The sequence below is a fragment of the Sphaeramia orbicularis genome, chromosome 8, assembly GCF_902148855.1.
Source record: "Sphaeramia orbicularis chromosome 8, fSphaOr1.1, whole genome shotgun sequence".
Classification (NCBI taxonomy): Eukaryota; Metazoa; Chordata; class Actinopteri; order Kurtiformes; family Apogonidae; genus Sphaeramia; species Sphaeramia orbicularis.
This window is the reverse complement of record NC_043964.1, coordinates 8,761,403-8,780,625: the sequence shown is the minus strand read 5'-3', so window position 1 is coordinate 8,780,625 and position 19,223 is coordinate 8,761,403. Positions and strand designations below refer to the sequence as shown.

Genomic DNA, 19,223 nt, shown 5'->3' with positions numbered 1-19,223 from the left:
CTCGGAAATGTCATTTTTGGACTTGAGTGAAAACTTGAGCATATCGAGCTGTAGCGGTGGAGCGGTTTAGAGTTGAAATTTAGGGACGGAATGGCCATAAGAAAGCACTAAAACAGGTAGGATATATCATTTATCCTCACATTTAGTCTGAGATGTTGAAGCTAATCTTTTGGCAGCTGTTCCTTCTCAGCTAAAGAGAGGATGTGCCGAGTTTTCATTGTCTTTGACAAGCTAGCAACAACTTTTCTGTCTTAATGTTAATACGACAACGAAGCATTAAACTCAGAGAAAACGACACTAATGTCGTTTAAAGTAGTTTATTTCATAAGTGGCATCTTTTCTGATCAGATTCACATTCTTCTGGGTGTAGTGTTTCCACTATAGATATAGCAAAACTGACAACTTTCAGGCTAGTCGATCTGCATCATCTTGACCAAAATACGCCGCAACAAGCAGCGGCAACTGTCTGTTAAAGGCTACATGTTATGGATAAATATTTTATTTGGGAAAAGAATCAAAACCGAATTAATACACATATATTATAAATCAGGAAATCGTGCTTGAACTGTAAATTATTGGTAATATTCATGCTCCAAGGCGAATGCAAACCTAAAAATGCCCATTTTTCCAAGCAAGTTTGGTGGGTTTTGGTTCCACGCGCAAGAAACTCATAAATAATGAAATAACAAGGCGTTTCAGGAAGAAGACAAGAGAACTAAAGTGGGGTGAATTATAGTGTAAATATGGATTTAATATTCGAATGGCTGATGGAGATTTCAGCACTGTGGGCGAGGGGTTAAAAACGCGTAAATAACTCAAAATACGGAAGTTGTTGTGGGCGAGTGTAGACATGTCTGATGCCTCCTGCTGTGTCTTTTTCTCAGTGGTCTGCTCTAATAATAATGATAATGTGGGTTTGCATTTGAGTGCCTTTCATAACTTTCCTCTTAGTCAGAGCATGTGCTGCATTGTTGCTTGAAGGCACTGCATGCATTGAAAAGTGAAATTATGAAAACTCAAAGTGCATTAACATTCAGGGCAGGGTTACTGGTCAGTGTCCTGCTTGATCTTCTTATCAATCTGGGATAAATTTGACAGTTAAGTGAGTAGTTTGGGTTTTGGTGTATTGGGTGAACTAGAAATAACTAAGTTACATAGGTGAAATTGAAATTATTTCATATTTGCTATTTTTTCCCCCTCACAAGTATATAATTTGTAATTTGGTAAAATACACAACAGTGAAATTATCATTAGTCGCAGCCCAAAAAGAGAAATACAAATGTATAGAGCAGGGGTGGTAAACATACAGCCCATGAGGCAAAACTGGGATGGATCACAAAAATTACGCTGAAGATATTAACAATCAGGAGCGTCAAAATCATTTTTTTGTTCAGGTGCCACATACAGACTAATTTAATATCAAGTGTGTCGTACCAGTAAAATAGTAGCATAATAACATAGAAATAATAATGACAACTCCAAGTTTTTCTCTTTGTTTTAGTGTAAAGTAAAGCCATCCTTCACAAAAAAATGTGAATAAACTGAAAAAATATGAACAACATGAAATGTCTTTAAAGAAGTAAGTGCAATTTTATCAATATTCTGCCTGTTACAAAATGTTTTGTGTATCTGTGATGTGTAAACTGTAATGCACATGTGTAAATTATAAACTGAGGCATATTATTGTTAAAATTGATCTTATTTTTCTTAATAAATGTCAGGTTGTTCGTGTTATTCACATTTTATAAAGGATAGTTTGTAGATGTAAGCAATTTCATCATGTTATTATACTTTTTTCACTGTTATTATTTTGCTGAGGTCATATTGGTCTGTATGTGGGCCCTGAACTAAAATAAGTTTGACATCCATGGTATAGAGTGAAAATCAGGGTAATAAGTGACATTTTAGTCGGTAGTTACATCTGATTCAGGCAAAGTTTCTCTGACACAGTGCACAGCTAGACAGACAGATGTAAAAACAGGACAATAGGACATATTGTCTCATGCAGGTTGACCTAAATACTTTGAAAAGCCTGCTGATGCTTATTCTCTGCATGTGTACACCCAAAGCATAAAAGACAATAACAAGATTTCTGAGTTTATTCGTAGCCACACCCGTATCATAGAAATGAGCAAGAGAGTTAGTGCATGTTGTCATTTGCTTCAGTCTGAGTCTCCAGCAGGTTTTGCAGAGAAACTGGGATTATAAACGGCAGGATTTAAGAGATTAAAGGACCAAAAAGAAAACTGGTTTGGTTAGTGGTTAATGGCCAGGCAGAAGGCTGCTGTTTGACGCACTTTGTAAAGAGAAAAGAAAAGAGTGCGTGAGTGGAGGACGGGTTGGCTGATGGTGGGTGTTGTTTATGTCAAAGTGAGTGAGATGGTGCATGCCTGCATAAATCTGCAGGCTCATATTTGCATTCACATCCATAAACTGTAATTGTCTGAAAATATTTCACACAAATGAGCTGAATTATTGAAGTTGTAATTAAAATGTTTAGCAGCAGTGAACTAATTGATTATTGACCTACAATACAATAACAGTTTAATTAACAAATGTACATTTTTACTGTTTTTTGTATGACATCTTTTAGCGTTGACTTTGCGCCAGTAAGGTTTGGGCCATTGGCCACAAGAGTCTATGATCTAAATCATGATCTTCTCACCTCTTAAGAGATGTAGTCTAGACAAGTTACCACCAAATTATCACCAGCACTCTGGTTTCCGGAGGGTTAGTCTGTATGGGATGCTTTGTGTTGCATCTGACTAGAAACTCTGCATTTTTGCATTATTTTGAATGTTTAAACCCACATAAGTCCACATTTTTCTGAACATACAGTTGCTGTGTTTGTGTTAATTACATAAACTCCGGCCTAATTTTGGCTTAATTTTTCACCTGGGTTTTAAAATGAATCAAAATTGAAACATAAATCTAAAATATCTGTGTAAATCAGGCTAATTTGACATCATTCAGTGGACTTACAACAATTCTTTGTCATCATTTCATTAGCAGAAAAACAACACATTTCACAAACTCTGCAGGTTAATGGAGACTAAACTTTAACACTTTAGTGCAGACATTAAAGTTTCACTATATTTGGACTGACATAAATTCACTAGCCTAGAAGCTGTGTTAGTCACATTAATGGTACAAACCCATAGGTTAGTGCAACACTGTAAAATACTGTAATTACACAGATAAATGGACCATTTGAAACACATTAGTCAAGTAAGAAAGTTCTGACAGCACTGTTACATTTTTATGACACAATCTGTATGATCTGTGCGTATACACACATACAGAAGTTACATAATATGATAAATATAACATGTATAACAACTTGATGATGAGATCACCCGGCTCCATACCGAACAATCCATGTTATATCTGCCTCTAAAACCACACTACTGACCTCTAATTTCAATCACGTTAAATTTAAAGAAACTGGTAGGATCAGCTATTTCCAGATTAATCAATACTTAAAATGATCAACTTAAGTCTTTCGGGAATCTTACAATGACAGTAAATGTCATTTTATTGTTTGACTTTATTTATTCCACAGTTAACACAATTTCCTCTAACTTGTCACCTTTCCTGTACACTGAGGGAAGGTTTGGGGCAGAACTAAGGGAAAAATTATACAGATATAGGCCAAAAAGGGTTGAAATCCTCACCACCCATTAAATCTATCAAAAGGATAGACAAAAAACAAAAGGTTCAAGCAAAACCTAGATGTTTTCTTCATTGGTAATTGACTAAATTACCTGTTTAAGCAAAACTGTGTTGGAGAGTCTGATTTAACTCATTCACAGCATGTGATACAGAGATGCAACGTTTTTTAGTGACTTCCTTTTAAGATGCTGTTAAGGAAGCAAAGTCAACCACAGTGGGAGGCCATGTTGTGCCACTACTGATGGCAACAAAGCATTCACTTATTTGTGACATTCAGGTTTGCAATGACTTTCTGGGTAAAGCATAAAGGTTGAATGATACACTAATACAATATGTTGGAGCAGGAGCATCAAGTGGTACCAGGCACAACAAACCCTGCCCCTTGCACGTATTTCACCCATTATAAGTAAATGGGAAATTAAAAAAAAAAACCAAAAACATAAAACATTTGAACTTTGACCTACCATTCCCAAAATGTAATGACATCTATTCTGGGTCACTGGCAATCTATAAACCTAATTTGGTAATGACTTGAACTAATAGTTTTGCTGCTAAAGTGTTAACACACAAATAAACAAACCGAACCAAAAACAATCCCCCTTGCCTCCCCTTTCGGGGGGCAGGTAGTACATCTGGAGCTGAGCATCAGAGTAACTCTTGGTGTCATCTCTAGCAGACCTTTGGCACCAAGAGTATAGTGTTATTAGGATTAAACCAGTGGCTTTGCATCTGTATTATGGTGGGAAGGTACTTCTGTTAATGTTTTAAAACCACTCTTGACCTTTTGGAGACTTTTCTTTAATACATGAGTACAGGAGTGAATTTGCTGATATTACAGCAGACAGAGCTGTGTTATCAGTTTTCCCATACACCCACAGGCCAGAATAATCACAGCACAGCATTATTTTAGTGATCCTTGATAATAGACACTGAGGTCACAGGAAGCTGCTCATTGAACTGACTGTACGTTATCTGCAGAACAACCCCATTTAAGTCTGGACAGAATAATACCTGCACCTATTCTGTTTAAAGGTTAGCATCAGTCTGATCCTGCATAAACAGTCAGGTATAAGAGTATGTGCAGACTGCTCGACTGTATTGGTTGTAGGAAGTGGTTTTTGTGTTGCCACACATCCTCTGTCAGTTTAACTGTGTGTATGTTATTAATATCCTCTGACGGTGCATTACTCTGCCACAAAACTAATTTGTTTGTTAAAATTGCCTTTATTTTTAAGGGTGATTTTCCTGTCTACAGCATTAAGGAACAGTAAAAAGTATAGACTGTTGTTAGACTTTGGGGCTGTTTTGTTAAAATCTATTCTATTCTGTAGAAACATACCACAGAACACACTGACAAGGCTTGGTCATGTGTTTTTAATTGTTTTTTGTGGAAAATCTGAAAATATGATTATGTAGAAATTTAATTCAAGGGCAATTTCCACATTTTTCTGATCAGTCTGGTCAATATCTCCTCTGGTTGGTGATGGCTTTTTCCCTGATTTAGCTTCAGTTATTTATGAAATATTAGGACCTGTCAGCTATGATGGAAGGAGACAAACGCGTAGATGAAGTTCAGAGATATTTATATACTGTTTGTCTGCTTCCCATGGCTAAAGCTTCATATCATCATCAGATAAACTTAGACAAGGAAAGGGAGTTTATTTCATCCACTGTGAACAAGAGGAGTGATTACAGAAAACAGAACCTTGTTTCAGTGTTTACATGGACAACTGACAGGCCTGGAAAAGGTGATCCTGCCTTTGTAAAGTTTGTAGACGTACCATATTCTGCACAATCTATACAACAGTTCACATTTTTGTTTTATTAACCGTGTCTTCTGAGGCTGTGTGTTTTCTGGAACAGAGCTTTAAAACCTTTTTCATTTTCCCTGTAAACTACTCTACTGTGAGTGCACTTTATTCTTCTCTGTACTTTCCTGCTATTGCAAAATTCCAGTTTCCCTGTTATAAGACAATAAAGGCTGTATCTTATCTTATTGTACTATTCTGCTGTCAATGCAAACAGATTAAACCAACATCACTAATCTTTCTTATTGAAAACTGTCTGACCTCACACATGTTCTTGTGTATATTTCTCTCATGTCTACATCAGGAGGCGGGAGGATGTCTGTGGAGGTAGACTTGTTGCTGCAGGAGGCCAAAGAAAGCATCGAGGCGGCCCAGAACTATCGCAGTGAACTCCAGCAGAGGCTTCATGGCCTCAACCAGGCCCGCAAACAGGTACTACAACCACTACACCTTCCACTCCCACAGATTTAAGGTGAAGGTAGCATCCAAGTCAGTTCTTTAGGGATACTTTTTACAGATTTTTATGGACATGCATGATAGTGAAATTATGCCTTACAATATATCTTTACTGAAAAATGTTCAGTCAAAGTTTTCTTGTGAAGGACTCCAGACTCCATAACTATGCACTTAAATCTTTAACAAACTTCATGAAATTCCTAAAATGCAAACAGCATTAATCCTCCCAAAACCAAAGGAAAACACTGTTCTGTACTGCAATAATAGCTGGATCAGGCAGTTAATCTGGCATCATAGGGACCAGTCTAGAGACGACTTTTTGAAGGTCTGGGTCTTGTATTGCTTAGTTTTGTCTTGATGACCTACAAAGAGCACCCAGGATTTTATTTCAAGACCATGGGATGAACTGCCTTTGTATTGTCTGATTTATCTGTTAACTTTGCAACTGATTTGATGTAAAACTTAACATGCAACCAAGCTATTCCCAGATATTCCCATAATGCACTACAACATGGTTCATAGTCGTTACAGGTATCAAGCTCTGATGAGACCAAATCATTCCTTTTTCTCAAAAAAATCTGCCATTTTACATAGAAATATAGCGTATATCACCATTATCTAATGTTAGTAGATAATGTTGTTTATTATTTTTTTAACTCTTTATTTAGTTTTGTATATATTAACATGTGCAAGAAATATTATCCAAAATTAACAAACAACAAAAAAAAGGGGGGGAAAGAAAGATGGGGCAGAAATAATCATGTAGTTGAGTGAGCACTGTCCATGTCTTTGAATAGTGTCCATTTCCTCCAGTTTTGCTCAGTCACCTGCTTTGATTCACAAGCAGAAAGTCATTTTCTCCATACTGAAGATCTCATCCATAATGTCCATCTGATAATGTTGTTGATTTACTTGAAACACGTATGCGGTATTTTCTTTTTGTGTCTTTTTTCACTTGACATTTTATGGAAACAAGCTTTGTAACTACTGATGTTAGCAAAGTTTGCAAGCTGATGTTAACAATCTGCGACCCAACCAAGACTCTACGGAAATATCTTCACCACTCACCTAAAGCTATTGGAATATTTTTGGTGAATTGGTGAATATTAGCTCCATATTACTGTACGTTTGTTGCACTGCATGTTTCAAGGTGCTAGTTCCAGTTGTATTTATTTAGCGTATATTTAGGAACATAGCTAATACAGTCTTTGGGGACAGGATGCTTAGAGACAAACTGTTGTTCCTGTGCCATTTGTGTTTGTGATAAACATACGAGACACACAGGACATAATGCCCCTCTGTGTCTTGTGTTTTATACACTCTGGTCTTAGTCGTGACTTTGTGTCAGTTTAATGTCCTTGAAAACATATTTCTCTGGTCGTATCCCCAGCTGTAACATATTCTGCCTGTATAGTTTCTGACCTCTGCATCTTTTCCTCCGTCTTTCTCTGTAATAACCTCAAACGGTCCAGTGTGATGTGAAGTTTATTAGCCTCTGACCTGGTGTATTCCCAGCAGACTATATTCTCTCTGTTATCTTTTCCTTCCTCTTGCTGTGTAGATTTACCCTTCCAGCTGCTCACATGTAAACAATGCTGCTATTTCCTGTAGTTATGGATGACAGTACATCCAACAGCAGGGAGGAAACATGGACTCATCAATAACAGTCATATCAGTATCAAATCACATGAACATACATGAAGTCAAAGGTACATATCTGCCTCTGACATATACTGGAGTAGAAAGATAAAGTAATATGAAATAGAAGAACTCGTGAAGTACACGTTTGAGTAAAAGGAGTTCCACCACTTCCTGGATTGTTTAAATGGGTTAATTTGTTGACATTTACAGATGTATAGATAAATACCAGACTAATCCATTAAATGTGTTTGTAGGTACTGTATTAAATGTCACTCTGAGTAGTTTGTAGAACGTTCAGATGAGACTCTGGGCTCAGAACCAGCTGTTCTTTGTACATTATCTTGGATGGGATTCAGAGCGGAGTGGGATTTCTTTCTCTCCTATTAACGTCGTCTTTCCCACAGTAAGGACCAGCTCACCACAGTCCAGACATTCAGGAAGGATTACACACAATGAGGGAAGCAGATAGCACACAATACTATCACTGCTGCATCTCGTCCTGGTAACAGAGGAGTCCAAACATTTGGAAAGGCTGCGTCTCCTCCCATGTTCCACTGAGCCCGAGTATTTTTAGTCCCACTGTTATTTTACCAATCCCTAAATACTGATGATCAGATGTCTGCACTGTACTGATAGTCATTAGTTTTCCATCCTCCTGGTCATAATGTCGCTGTTTTATCTGTGGAACAGCTGTCAATCTGCTCGTCTTCCGTTTCCTGATATCTCCGTTGCCCTCTTTGTATGCTCATTGTGAAATCCTCATGTGTATGAAAGTGTGTTCTGCAAAGAGGAACTGAAACACGACCGCCAATGATGAACCTCTAGACTTCCTGACGAGCTGAGGGCAGCCTAAGCTGGTAGGACAGTTTGTCTGATACGAGAGCAGATGTTGGGGCTGTGCATATTTACCTGGAGGGGCTACAGGTGGAGAGATCTTACACTTAAATCCATAAAGACCCAGCGGGACTTTTGTGGCAGTTCCCAAATGGATTTTTCCTCTCTATTTAACCTTTCTTAAGTGATTTAACACCATTTATTGTAATATCCTCTTTATTTTAAGGTTTTTCTGTGTAAATCATGTATTTTTCTATATTTAATTCACTTATCATGTAGATGTTCATAAAAGGTCAGGGTAAATTCAGAGGTTATTAGCCTATATCAAATCAGAAAAAAATGGAAAAAGTTACTTTTTCAGCAAAAATATCATTAACCAAACATAAAACAAATGTCTCCATTCGCTGTCATTGATCCAACTCCATAGGTTTTACTGGTGAATCAGTGTTTTAGAAGATGACGGTGTTTCCGCATTCACTATGGAGCCTCTGAACGTCCAAAAAGGTCATATCTGATGACCATGAAAAGATGACAAACTGCAGTTTACACAAATTATTCACATGTATTGATAGGATTAGTGGATCAACAGGTATTCAACATTTTAGATCAGTAGATGCTTTTGGTCGATGGTATGTGTTTGGGCCTTTATGGGTTAAATCCATAAATCCTATGGAAAGACTAACACCTGCTAAGAACAGTGTGGTGTGTGTGTCTGAAAGCTGATTTATCTTATTAGTCTGTGATGTAGAACTCCACTGTTCTCTGAAAATGATGAAGTACACATCACTGAACCTTGTTGTTTTGACATGTTTGTTCTTAATGAAACAGAAGGGAACACTAGATTATTACAGACTTCAAAGATGGGGCTAAAACATAAGTGTTTTCTTCTCCATTGGATACATTTGTTCACCTTACATTTACACCAATCAGCCATAACATTACAACCACAGACGGTAGAAGTGTTGATAATAATAAGTATTTTATTACAGTTCCACATTTCACTGGGTTGGACATGCAGTCGTGGAAAAAATTATTAGACCACCCTGGTTTTCTTCAATTTCTTGTTCATTTTAATGCCTGGTACAATTAAAGGTACATTTCTTTGGACAAATATAATGATAACAAAAATAACTCATAGTAGTTGAATTTCAGAGCTGATATCTATCCATTTTCCATGGTTTTCTTGATAATAACCCAAATCACTTCAGTCCTTACATCAATAGCTGTGGCATTGTACTGCCAAAAACAGTGCTTTTAGGCATTCCATGTTTTCTTTTCTGTCTGTGTTAGTCACATGATACACACAGGAGTTAGCACTTGATTGCATAACCATTGTTTTTGATGACTTTTGATGGTCTAATAATTTTTTCCAGGACTGTATTAGACATCAAGTGGATATTTAGTCCTTAAAGCTGATGTGTTGGAATTCATAAGCTTGTTGTTTTTATTCTGCTTGTTTTACATTTGAGTAGATATATATAACATTCATCTTTATTTCCTTGTGTTTAATTTCACCTGCTCTCATTCATCTGATTTCTCAATGCATCGGGTGATTGCTTGTGATTGGATCTGACATTCTGGCTCCATATTAAAATAAATTAGCTTGCATAACTGTCTGAAACATGGTGTAATCTTTCATTTCAAGTTAAACTGGCTGGATCTATGATGCTGCTTTGCTGATTTTCTACTGTGGCGTGTTCAGGCAGCTCTTTAAGCATTCCTAAAACACCTCAGAGGAAAATTACAGACGTCATTTACACGCTGTGATATGATGCTTTTGGTATTCTGAGTTTCACCTGTGTAGAATGTGTCAGTTGAGTATTCAGTCCTTCCATCTGTCCCAGGATGTATCTGTGAACATAAGATACATTCTGATCTTTTAGGGTGGATGTCCAAAACTTAGCTTATGTTCACACTGCAGGCAAAAAGTGGCCAAAATCAGATTTTTTTTTTTTCCTATCTTTGCCCTTTATCTGATTTTCTTTGACAGTCTGAGCAGCATACTTTCATACTTGGTCCTAAATTGGATACATATCTGATGTTTTGCAATGTGGCTTCAGCCTGAGCGGTCATGTTTTATTTCAGTGATGTGGGGGATGATATGGAGGAGCAGTTTTACTCCGAACTCCTCACCCTATCTTTAATGCTGTGATCACACTGCAAGTAGAAGTGGCCCAAATCTGCCTTTTTTGCCCATGTGTGACTATATGTGATCTGATTTTTTAACAGCAGAAATCTGATGGTACTTTCAGATGTGGTCCTAAACTGGCTAAATATCTGATGTTTTGCAATGTGTCTCCAGCCTGAGCAGTCATGTCGCATTTCATCTTGCTTTTACATCATTGAAATGTGACAGATGCCAAAATTGTATGCTGGAGGAGGCAAGACCCAACAAGATCCATATTCACTTCCTTAAACACAGTGTGATGTGTGTGATGCCACGTCTTTTTCTGCGGATGTGGGTCACTTCAGGATCGTAGACTGTTCACACAAGTCTGATGGAAGTCAAATTTAAATTATAATATGAACAAACTCACAAAAAAATCTGACCTGAGCTTTCAAAACCTGCAGTGTGAGCGTAACTAAAGACAGCCCCCTGTCTGAACCCCCGTTACCATCTTCACCCTCTGGTTGCAGGTCCGGGGCAGTTCAGGTCAGGCCCGTGAGAACCTCCGCAGACACTTTGCGGAGCTGCAGGTGGCAGCGACTCGGCTGCTGAATGAGCGCCTGGCCGTCCTCCTGGCTGAGGTGGACGCCATCGAAGCTGACAGCATCAAGCCACTGGACGACTGCCAGAGCCTCATCGAACATGGCGTGGGCCAGGCTGACGAGCTGCTCAGAGAAGGTACAGAGACCACCCACATCTGTAACACATGGTTTACTCTGCTCTCAAAGCTGACCTTTACTCACACACTTCATCGTCAGTTTTAATGGTTTGAGGGTGGAAAAACCAAGGGCCTTTGACCTGTGACAAGTTACAACACACAAGTCTCACAGCGTAAAAAGTCTGAGCCTTAGTGTTACATCGGAGTTAACCCTCAGAGCCCCAAGGGTACTTTCTTGATTTCTACATACTTTCTGAAATTCATCTTGCAAATAATAAAGTACCCAAGTGTTTTATATCAGATTGTTCAGCACAATCTCAGCTTTCTGTAAACTGAGGCCTGTTTTAGTCCTAGAGCATTGTAGAAATAGATAATTCAGACCAAATGCTCTTGGTTTGAAGTCTGATTTGTGAAACCATTCAAATCTCTTGTGAAAACACACCTTCGCTCATGTGGACGAAGTGTTTTTTAGCTTGAAATAGTTTTACCAAAATCTTAGCTTCACAAAAGTAGTGGAATATATTAATAAAATAATGGGTAAATATGGAAAACATGTCTGAAATGAAATTTTGTAATGGTGCCTTTTGAGCATAAATGTTGTCATTTTCATCAAATGTCTCAAATGTGAGATAAATGAGGCTGAATAATGACTTGATATTACATATCTGTAGTTAGTATATAGTTGTATATTCTTTCCCCTGCCATTTACCAAAGGTTAAACATAGTCTCTGTCTCCTGTGTCTCAGGGGAAGCAGCCTTACGTTGTGGTCTGGGGGAGAAGGAGGACAAACTGGGCAGTTTCACCAAGAAGGCACTCCACATCCAGCTGGACAGGTACAATTACCACTGAGCGACCCCCCCCCCCCCACTAACTCCTGATCAGGTGTAAATGTCCAGACAGTAACTGTGGTGATGTTTTCCAGTCTGCCTGAGGTTCCGGCGCTGGTGGACGTGCCCTGTGTCTCCGCCCAGCTTGATGACTCCCTGCTGGTCCTGCTCAGGGACCGGGTGTCCCGCCATGGCTCCGTCTCCTCCCACCCTCCGGTTCAGATTGAGGAGCTGCAGGAGAGACCAGGCGGCATCCTGGTCCGCTGGTGTAAGGTCAGCAAGGGGTGGTAAACAGATAATACACTGATTGAAAACAGTTTTTGTTCATTTTTTGTTTTGTTTGTTCAGTTTTTGTCGTTGAACTCTGCCCAGTATTGGTCCATTCACCAAACTTACATGCTTCTTCTGCACATGCTCTGTTGCACTGACGTCAAAACTGAATGTTTCAGCGATAATGAAACACATCCAGGAGAAGACGTGTAAATTAAAGTGTGATCTCATGTGCATCAGGTGGATGAGGACTTCGCTGCAGCTGATTATCGGCTGCAGAGCCGGCGGTCGGGCAGCGGGGGGAGCCAGTACGAGGACGCCTACATTGGCCGAGACACTGAGTTCCTGGTCCTCCATTTAGACCCCCACACAGATTATCTGTTCAGGGTCTGCGCCCGCGGGGAGGGTCGCACCGAGTGGAGCCCCTGGAGCATCCCCCAGACGGGGTACACCACCCTGGCAGCACATGGTAGGTGAATCCAGTCCGCAATGGGAACCATATGTTACAGCTGATGAAAAACTAAAATAAGTACTGATACAATTTTTATGCATCCATGAATTAATAACAAATATGTTATTATTGTTTAACAGAAAAGAAAAGCAAAGAATCAGAATCTATTTTGCATTTAATGCTTTAATTGTGTTGTACTACGTTACCATGGATAAGCACTTAAATGGTCCAATATGTAAACCAGTCTAAGTCTGAGACCAGCATATGTCATGAATAATTTAGTAAAACTACAGACCAGTGAGACAAACTTTGTAGCACTAAGCAGATCCAACAGTACAAGTATTATTTATCTACCAATAAAACTCACTTAATGAGACAAAGAGAGCAAAAATAAAGGTGTTATTATGAAGAGATGATTATGTATTTTGTCTTACCTTTGCTTTTTTCTGATCATAATTTGTTTTCAATGAATGAAGCTTCTGCTATCGGCAAATCCATTGGTTTGTGTTACATTGAAATGATTCCAACTGGAAACAAATGACTTAGGGTTTAACAGGTTAAAATAATACAGGATGTATTTCAGTGTTTTACAGATGACTAAGCACTTTATGGAGAAAATAATCCAGTAATGAACTGACAGTTACGGTGATGACGAGGATGATCTTTAGTTTCCTAAAATAGTTGTTCTATGCACAACTTGAAACATTAAACTGGAGGGAAACACATGCAGCAGGGTTCACTTCCTCCTCTAGTTTGTCCATTTTTCCACTGTTACGTTGCATTACTGTTTTGTGTGAGTATGGACCAGAGGTTTTTCCATTTCATTAAAAGGCCTGAAATGGACACAACAAACCCTGGGTGTTTAAAGGGGACTCTCTGGACTGTAGTGGCCACAGTACTGCCAAGCTGAAGGTGACTAGATGTCACTGCAGATTCCACATTGAACCTTTAATGAGACTGAGATGTTGTTGATCTTCAGCCTCTGTGTTGGTGTAGATCTAAACTCCATATTAATCTGTTTTTGTGTCTTTGTCTCCTGTCCACCCAGAGTGGAGTCCTGGTACTGATGGCTTCATCCTGAGCAGCCGGAGAAACATCGCGCTGCGTAACGATTCGTCGCGCTGCTCCGTCCTCTACTCCAAAGCTCCCACCTACTTCTGTGGCCAAACACTCACCTTCAAGTACGTACGCCACTCTGAATATTCATGCATTATCCTCCACGTCTGGGATTTTCAACCTCAGAGATGCTAGACTTTGTTTCACATTTAATATAAAAATAAGTGATTAAATATTCTATTATTTATTTATTTTTTTAACTTTTCCTGTTTCCTAAAGAATAAATATATCTCCTATGGTAATGAGTTGTGCATTTTTAATCCTTTTCAGACAACAGTAAAAAAAAAATAAATCAGCAGACTGATCCTTTAACCCAGGGGTGTCAAACATATGGCCTGTGGGCCAAAAAACAGGTCAATAACAACCCATGGGATAAATTTACAAAGTGCAAAAATCCCACAGAGGAATATATATTAAATAATGTCAGCTCCAGATGCCTGTTACTAAATGTTTTGTGTACTTCTTGATCCACTGTGATCTATAAGTTGTAATGTACATGTGTAAATGATAATCTGAGGCAGAATATTGTTAAAATTCACTTATTTTTCTTAAGAAATTTCAGGTTGTTCATGGTTGTTCATGTTATTCACATTTTGTGTGAAAGGATAGTTTGTAAATGTAAATATTTTCACAATGTAATTCTACTGTTTTTGCTCTAAAACAAAGAGAAAAATCTCGAGTTGTCATTATTTATATGTTATTATGTTAATATTTTACTGGTCTGACCCACTTGAGCTCAAATTGTGGTGAATATGGCCCCTGGATTAAAATAACACCCTTGCTTTACCCTAATCTAAAACTAAACTTTGTGCTTTAATGATTGTTTCAAGGCAAACATTTTCACACATCTAGATCAACAATAGTATTTTCTAGATGTGGATGTTACTTTGGAAAGTGCATAAAGCAGTGAACAGATGCTTTTCCTTGTGCAGGATCTCTGCCGCTGGTCAGATGGATCGCAGAGACACTCTAGGCGTGTGCGTGGACAACGAGAGGGGGGCGGAGTCACTGCAGAGAGACCAGGCCGTTTGCATTTCCACCAATGGTACGCACGCAGGGGTGGAGTCTGAGGACCATGATCACACAAGAAATTTGGATTAATCAGAAGGGACATGATTGACTATGAAAACTTGTTTTTTGTAGGAAAATGACCTAAATCTTCTTATGATGGCTATATTCTATGGTTTTTAGGGCATAATGATTACAGTACTTTGTTGATATAGAATTTGTTTTATGGGTATTTTAATGGCCAATTAAAGAAAAAGACAGATAAAATGTCTTAAATACCCCTCAAGTGTTCCAATAACCAATACAAAATTTTGCTAAATCATCAGAAAATCGTCCAAAAACTTGTTAAAGAATCATCTTAAACGTTTCCTCACAACAGTTTTCTATCTCTACACATGCAGTTTTTACACATGAACTGCTTCTATTAAAACACAGTCAACTTTAGGAAAAGGAACTAATTTTCTTTTTTGGAAGAAATTAATGATTTTATTCAGGATTTTCACATAAAAGAGTGACTAACAATGTAAACAAAAAACAGCAGTGGACTAAAAATATGGCCACATTCTTACCAACTTCCAACTTTTCATGTGCGTAAATCAGTTGAAGGTTGAAATAATAATCAGACTAATGGATGAGTGAGTAATCGGTGTTGTCCTTCAGGTGCTGTGTTTGTCAACGGTAAAGAGATGACCAATCAGCTGCCGGCGGTCACCGTGGGCTCCTCCGTGACCTTTGACATGGAGGTGGTCAGTCTGTTCCCCGTCAGCAACAACAACCTGAGCGACGGCGCCACCTTCAAGCTGAGGGTGACGATCGGCTCAGGGAACCGGGAGGTGGTGTTCGACTGGCTGCTGGACCAGGCCGTGGACTGCCTCTACTTCGGCTGCTCCTTCATCCACTCCGGCTGGAAAGTCCTCGTGTTTTAGGGGATCCGTCGCAGATCGGACACCCTGGCGTTTGGCTCAGAAATCTGTGGCTTAAAACCTAGAAACAAAACATTTTCTCCACATTGGCAGTTCCCAAAACCAGACACAGAAACGGGACGAACGTGAGGTGCGTCTGGAAAACGAACAGATCAGTCGTCTCAGACCCAGATACCACGCTTTAATCCAGACAGCCCCAAAATGTGATGCCATCAGGTCACTGCCATCATTCTATATCCGTCAGATCCACACGGGTTGATCAGAAATTCATGACAAAACAAAGGACTAAACCAAGATACATCCACATGTGTTTCCTTAGTTTGTGTCTTGGACCCAGCAATGTCTTTTCCTCTAAACGTTTCTGATTGAAATGTCACCCTTAGGCTGAGTGGAGGAACTTTAGTTTGGTCATTAAATGCAAAGTTCACACTGCAGGTCTTACGCTGCCTTTATGTGCTATGGGAATTGTCATAACTACTACTTATTTTTGACCCATGAATTCCCCCTATTTTCCACTGGAGAACTGGGAAAAAACGTTAATACACAAGTTGCAGAGATGAAAATAACCTTTGACCTTTTCAACATAGTGGAGAGCAATGAGGGATTTATCGCAAATGATAAACAGTGCTGTTGTTAATGTTCTGCTGCTGTTAGCTGATGGTTTGGCATATGTATAGCATACACAGTTTGCAAAAAAATGCTGGAGCAGATGAATTAACACATCCAAATCTGTTTTACCCGAGTAGCAGGTCACGATAAATTGTGTGTCAGCCATTTTTCATTTCTTTTCAACAACAAAAACACTTGAACACAACACACTCATAATTTGGAATTCTCAAGTGGAAAGGATCATCTTCCCGATAGCACCTGAAGGCAGCATTAACACTCAGTTCCAATTTTTTGCTGAAATCCCTTTTTTTTTTTCCGGGGTTGTTCACATTAGAATGTAAATGTGATGCCATCAGACTCATATGTGAACAGTCTATGGTCCTGAAGTGACCCATATGCATCACACTATGTTTAAGGAAGTAAATATAGATGTTACAGAACCGGGTCCCGCCCCCTCCAGTGCAGAATTGTGACTTTTGTTGCATTTCCATGATGTAAAAGTGATTAAAATGTGACATGATCGTTAAGACTGAAGTCACATTGCAAAACATCAGATATGTATTTGATTTAGGAACACATAGGAAAGCGTCCTCGGTCTGATTTGGAAAAAAAAATTGGATTTGTGTTGTTTAGACTGTCATAAGAAAACAGATAATGAGCCATATATGGGCAAAAAAAGTCAGATTTGGGTTATTTTTACCTACAGTGTGAACATAGCATAAGAGATGTGTCTTGGTCAAAAAAATCCCTTGTCAAAAACTCTTGTATTTTGGATCCCTGTTGATGGGGATTATGTCCTAAAAAAAAATTCTTGTTGTTTTAGGTCAAAGGTCAAGCTCCGAAAAATTTTTACATAAGGTGGGATTTGTTGATATGAAAAAAAAAAAAATCATACTGTGGTTAAACCTCATCTAATTTTATTCTAATGTAACTCGTTCATGTACAGTGTTTGTACAAAGTTTGACACTGAAAGGTCAAAGGTCAGTTTTTCCTCATATTTACAGATTTCCGAGGAATCTCTAAACAGCACGAGGTCTGACAGTGACATTTCAATCCTAAATGTTAAACAAGGATCATCAGGACTCCCAGTAGATTCTGTTTTTTGTTTTTGTTTTTTTTAACCGTAGATGAATCTCAGTTAGCAGCGGCTCTGTTCTCCTTGTTGCTATGGTAACGGAGGATGCCCAGAAACTTTCTCAGGTTCCCATTGAAAGGTTTTTAGTTTGTACGTCTGTGTAGACTCCTGATTAGAACTGTACCTCCATGCTGACATCTAGACATAATTTTACATTTCTAGGCTCAGATTATGGCTGAGTCATTATTTTTGGCAGCGTGAGTTGATAAATGTTACGTCATTATTTCATTCTGGTTTAAAGGCTGAATTTTGGTCCATATATCATCATATTTTGGGCCAAACTGTGATATCTACATACAATGAAGCAGCAGTGTTAGGGGAGTAAAGTCAAGCAGATATCACAATTTGGCCAAAACTTTGATTCAGGCAATTGTTCTATGAGGCTAACAATATGTAGGTGATGTTGTGATGTTTAGAACTCGAGTGTTAATCGAGTTTCATCGGCTCAGTCTGACAGGGAAAAAGTAACCGATGTTTCTCGAGCCGTTCAAGTTAAAACCAGCCTTCGGTTCAGTTTCATGAAGACTCAGAGCAACGACAAGGCTCACAGATGTGTTTTTAGTCGATTTCAGGCGACAGATAAGCTCCACGGATCAGATAAATTAGATAAACCGGGTTCCAGATGGTGTCTTTTGGATGAATTCCGCTGTTTCTTTTTCTTGACGACAACAAAATGATACTAAAATTCTTCAGTATCATCTCAGACTGGTTCATCCTGCTGCTGCTGAACCCGTTTCCTCCGGAGTAAAAAAAAAAAAAAAAAAACTGCAGCTTTGATTTGCGAAGCTGCAGTTCCTGGTACAAGACGAGGATGTAAAACGGATCAGATGCCGCTGCAGTAAATGAGGACACACAATTTCCTGCAGCAGATGAAAAACCAGTCTCCTGATTGGTTCATTGTTCACGTCCATGTGTGATTCTTTTGCGAGAAATACCTACGATGCTGCGTCTTTGTAAACTGTATCAGAGTGAAATGTTTGGATCTTCAGGGAGCGTCGCTGGAGGATTTTTACATCTGTTGCATCTTTGGTTTGATTCCCAGAATGTCTTAGACTCTGTTTACAGCTTTATCTATGCAACCTGTAACTCACTTTGATGCCTTACAGAAGGAAAACACAACATATCACTGTCTCTAATTCACATGTTTGTTTTAGTTCTTTAGCCACAGCCTCTTTAAATGTTGTTATTATTATTATCTTAACAAAAATCCTGTCACTGTGAACAAGATGTTGTATTTTTTTTGGCAGGTAACAGACATGTTTCTGCCTGTTTTTCCGGGGTTATTTTGACATTTTGAGGGAATTTCTGAGCCTTAATATCACCCTGTTTGAAGCTGTTACGATGAACGTTTCCCTTTTTGCATCGACAATCCACACAGTATTCCCTAACGCTGCTGTTCGAGCAGGATTTTATGTGTTTGAGCTGTAAATTGAAATGAGGTGATTCCGCTGATCCTCGAGTGTCATGTAGTCCCGTTTACAACGACTCGTATCGTTATGTGGCCGATTTTCACTCTGTTCAATAAGAATGGGATTAAAGTGAGGACATGGTTTAATCTGGTTTGTGGTGGTTTTAATAGAACGTATAAATTAAGATTAAACCGTTATTTATAGTGTTAAAATCTAATAAACAGCAACTAACTGCTCA

The 19,223-nt window shown here is 38.7% G+C and overlaps 1 protein-coding gene across 1 annotated transcript; it reads left to right on the top strand.

Moving 5' to 3' along the window:
• Positions 1–19,223, top strand: crlf3 (cytokine receptor-like factor 3). Its single transcript, XM_030140322.1, has 9 exons — positions 1–116; positions 5,785–5,912; positions 11,049–11,256; positions 11,983–12,070; positions 12,160–12,337; positions 12,575–12,803; positions 13,834–13,966; positions 14,834–14,946; positions 15,570–19,223. Exons 2-9 carry the CDS (start codon positions 5,796–5,798, stop codon positions 15,833–15,835), a joined length of 1,332 nt encoding a protein of 443 aa, XP_029996182.1. The 5' UTR covers positions 1–116; positions 5,785–5,795; the 3' UTR covers positions 15,836–19,223.